General features: G+C 35.2%; 1 protein-coding gene across 2 annotated transcripts; it reads right to left on the bottom strand.

Annotated features, from left to right (window-relative positions):
• Positions 1-1,686: 1,686 nt before the first annotated feature.
• Positions 1,687-3,747, bottom strand: LOC129309447 (protein ELF4-LIKE 4-like). 2 transcript variants are annotated; one of them, XM_054951029.1, is made up of 2 exons: positions 3,557-3,747; positions 1,687-2,425 (listed from the first exon to the last, which is right to left on the bottom strand). In XM_054951029.1, the coding sequence occupies exon 2, from the start codon at positions 2,373-2,375 to the stop codon at positions 2,028-2,030; it is 348 nt and encodes a 115-aa protein (XP_054807004.1). In that variant the 5' UTR covers positions 2,376-2,425; positions 3,557-3,747; the 3' UTR covers positions 1,687-2,027. The 2 variants fall into 2 exon arrangements, with proteins under 2 accessions (XP_054807004.1, XP_054807005.1); XM_054951030.1 differs by lacking the exon at positions 3,557-3,747 and adding an exon at positions 2,571-3,497.
• Positions 3,748-4,002: the final 255 nt, after the last annotated feature.

Here is a 4,002-nt window from a genome sequence, read left to right as displayed (position 1 = left end):
AGTTTTATAAAAATACCTGTTCTGTCAGCAGAATACTAAATTTATGCAGTGTTTTGGATTCAAATTTTGTACATGTGGAATCATGTTTTCGGAAATTTATGTCATATGCATTTATGCACCATACGTTTGAGAAAAAAATAATTTAAAATATAACCTATTTAATAATTTATCAACTTAAATATTATTTGTTTATCAAACACAATCGTTTCACATTCCCAGTTTCAACTTTTTCAACGAAGTATATTGCTTAAAAAAACGTGCACAATCAGAGAATTCCCAATTCTGCACGATCGGGCTTTTTTGTTTTTGCTCCAGCAATACAAAAAAAAATACTCCTTCATTTTTTTTATAAATCATTAATACCTACCTCATTAATATTAATAAAAAATATAAAAAGTAAAAGTGAGTAAAATTTTAAATATATTTTTATATAATAAATTTAAAAAATAATATTATATTATTTTTTATCTCACGAAAAATAATTTTAAAAATATTTTTAAATATTATCTAGTAAGTCACCGTAATTTATAAATAAAATTAAATAAATTTTTTAAAATATAATTTATAAATGACACTAGAGGGAGTATTTGATTAAATTAATAAATAATATATAAAAAGTTAAAATTCACCGATTTATCAAATACCAAATAAAATGAGCTGATGGAGTAAAAAGGTGATTTCTCCCTCAAGAAAAATCAGAAGCAGAAAGTTTTCATTTTGCATTCATTTTCAGCAATCACTCATGCGGGCCTCTCTCTCCTGAGATCAGGAAATTTGGCTGCCATACACCTGGCTGCACCAACAAAGACATCTCCACAATCAGAGAGAGAGAGGTTTGAAACATGAGAATCATCAAGGTTGTCATACAGGGCATTCATTGCATAATATATATATATATATATATATATATAAGGAGTAAAAAAACAATACAGAAAAGTAAAAAAGAGAAGAACCTAAGAGTAAAAGAAAGGGATAAGCATGGAGATGCTGAGTTCCTCCCAAAAGAGAACCTCTGGGGCCCGTGTCATGTTGTTGGGAGTCACTGTTCACTCATATCTGTCTCTTGACACTACTCTTCTTGTGTTTTGTTCTAACCCATTATCATTCATTACTTTTTTTCTCTGTTTTTCCCCCTTGTCCAATACCATCCAAAGCTTGTCATTGCCATTTAGTATTACAATACATTTATGCATAATTTAGTCAAAAAGGGCATCATCCCTCATCTGAGATTCTGTTTCTGTGGTGGTGTGCGATTGGGAACCAAAAAGATTTATCTAAAGCTGCTTTCTTCCAATTGTTTCAGAGCATCTTCTCACACATTATGTGAGAAACTATGCACTTCTCTTCCCCGCAAAGACACTCAGGAACAAGGAAATAAAATATCAGGCATAGTACTTCCAGGTAAAAAAGAACAGACGCACTGTTTACATGAGAAAAGAGACTAAAACAGTATCTGCAATCCCTTCTCTCTCACTTTCAGTTCTCTGTTAAAGTAAGATCTAAGGAGTCACAACAAAAACTTAAGAGCTTAAGTTGAAAAAAAGGGAATAAAGGCTTTTTGATGAAGAGTAGTTCCCATCAAAAGCTTATGAAGACCCTTTTGACGCGAAGAAAAAGTTTATGGAAGCTAAAAGCCTTATCTCTTGCTATCAAGTTGTGTGCAAGGAAGAGATAGACAAATGAACAAAAGCACAACAGTAGCATTATATTCCATCACATGATGAACCTTAAATGGAGGAGAAAAGACATTCTTATTTTTCTTCTGGGACAACAGAAGCGAAACTAAATTAGTAGTACCACAAACATTGCTGGAATTTCCATTAGATCCACAGTTACAAGGTTACAGTGAGAGAGGGATTCTGGAAAATCATCAATCTTTTTCTATTTTTCTTGACAACAAGAGATCAGAGTATCAGATACAGAATCTAATCTTAGTTCTACCCTCAACTCGACGCAATTTGTGTTGTTGCTTGCTCGTTCTGCATCTTCAGTCACCAAGCAAAATAATAAGGAAAAAGAAGCAAACACTATGCAGGCCTGTGTCGCTTGTGTCCCGCTTTCCCGTCAGATTTTAGAGCACCACTAGAATCTCCCTCGGATGAAACATCCATGGATTTCGTGAAGGAGCTTGAAAGATCAGCATAAAGATCAACCACTCTTTTGATGTTGTTGTTGAGCTCTTTAATAAGACCCACGTTTCTGCTTAGGTTGTCGGGGATCTTGGACTCGTGATTCTGGTTTATCTCGTTGATGAGAAGCCTGTTCTGATCCAAGATGTTCTGCACTTGAACGAAGCTCTTTTTAAATGTCTGCAAGATCTTGCCATCGACTTGTGTTGTACCATTGTTTAGACCAGAGAATATGTCACCCTCCATTCTTTTTTCCGAGTCAAAAGCTTAATCGATCAAGTCAGAAAGAAGCAGTCCTGCATCAGAAGGAGATGAGAAAAGGAAAACAAAGAAAGAAACAAAGAACCAAAGATAAGAAACAGTGCGCAGAAATCTATATAGTTTAGTAGCTTTTTTGAATTTTTAATTCGGCCATAATCATATCCTCTTATCTGTACATGCCTGCACTAATGAAAACAGAAAGACAAAACATGAGCAGCATCTGAATTGTTTAAGGCATTTGGGCAGATGAGACAAGGGATGTAGTAGAAATCATGACCCCCATGAGTTGCTTTTCCAGAGGGATCAGATCATATAAGAAGCATATAAATTCTACTCCCCCCCTCCTTGCTTCATTATTATTGAGATATTAATATGGAAGTCTTACTGTTGTTGTTGCTATTATTATTGTTGCAGTTATGGATATTGATCATGTTATTATAATTTATGATGAGATGGGAAAAAGCAGATCCCATTTCCTTAAAAGGGAACCTTTTTTAATGTACTCAAGAAATACCTACCTAAACTAAAGCACAGAGTTCCAATGGAGAATCTCATAGACCCCCAACAGGGCAAAAAAAACAAAGAAAGAAAGAAAGAAAAAGAATGATGCAGAGAAGATGAAGCACGAAGGTGTACTGCATCAGTTCAGAGACAGCATTATTAACCCTTTTCGACCAAAATTACGGAAATAATAATAGCTGTCCAGACCCGAAATTAAATAGCATTGCTCAAATTCTGAGAGCATACATTGAATACAACCAAAAGCCGTTTAGCAATCTGAAATTGGCAATTACTCAAGACTCAGAAATTGCGCGAGAGAAAAAAGGACTGTGTCATGAATTCGAACACTGAAACCGTACTGGAAATCTCGCACTTGCAGGAGCAAAAATTCCTTTAAGTAGCGACCAGAAATTAGCTGGAGATAAAAGGAAAAAAAAAAGAAACATTTGACGAGAACAGCGAACGAGAAAATAAGAAAAATCCCAACCCCTAAGCTGTAAAGATCTCTGGAGAAGGGGGGAAAAAAGGGAAGAAAGGGCCGAAGCAGCAGAAAAGGACGCAAGGAGAGTAAGAAAACTTGAGTTTTCATGATTAAATTAAGTGGCTAATAATTTTTATATTAGAGTGTGTATCAGAGTTGCCATAAAAAAAAGGGAATTTCGTACCTTGAAAATCTGGAACATGTTAGCATAGGAGGAAGACAAGGGATTCCCGAGGAGGAGGGTGATGGAGATCGGCGATTGAGTCGAATCTCCGGAGAACTAGAGGTCTGCGGAACTCTGAGAATGGAGGGAAGAGAGAGGGAGGGAGAGAGGGAGAGGAGAATATGTAGATTTGACAGTCACGCCCGAAGGCTAGTGTAATGTGCGAGGGTGCGTAGTTTAATATTTATTCCGCAGTATTTTACAATGAACATAATATAATGCATAACAACAACAATAACAACAACTAGGATGGGCCCTATGCCTCTTAGTAGAGGTCAAAATAATCAATCCGTTTTAATGAAATATAATTAAAATGTATTCATGGAAAATAAAATATAAGGATAAATCAATCAAGAGCTAGGAATTACTACAAAATGAGAGTCATAGAATGATCATTAGTCACGATG

This window comes from Prosopis cineraria, unplaced genomic scaffold (assembly GCF_029017545.1).
Source record: "Prosopis cineraria cultivar Desert tree isolate PC_DT_omini unplaced genomic scaffold, ASM2901754v1 PC4, whole genome shotgun sequence".
NCBI lineage: Eukaryota > Viridiplantae > Streptophyta > Magnoliopsida > Fabales > Fabaceae > Prosopis > Prosopis cineraria.
Note: the sequence above shows the minus strand (reverse complement) of the source record. Positions and strands in the feature narration are given on the sequence as shown.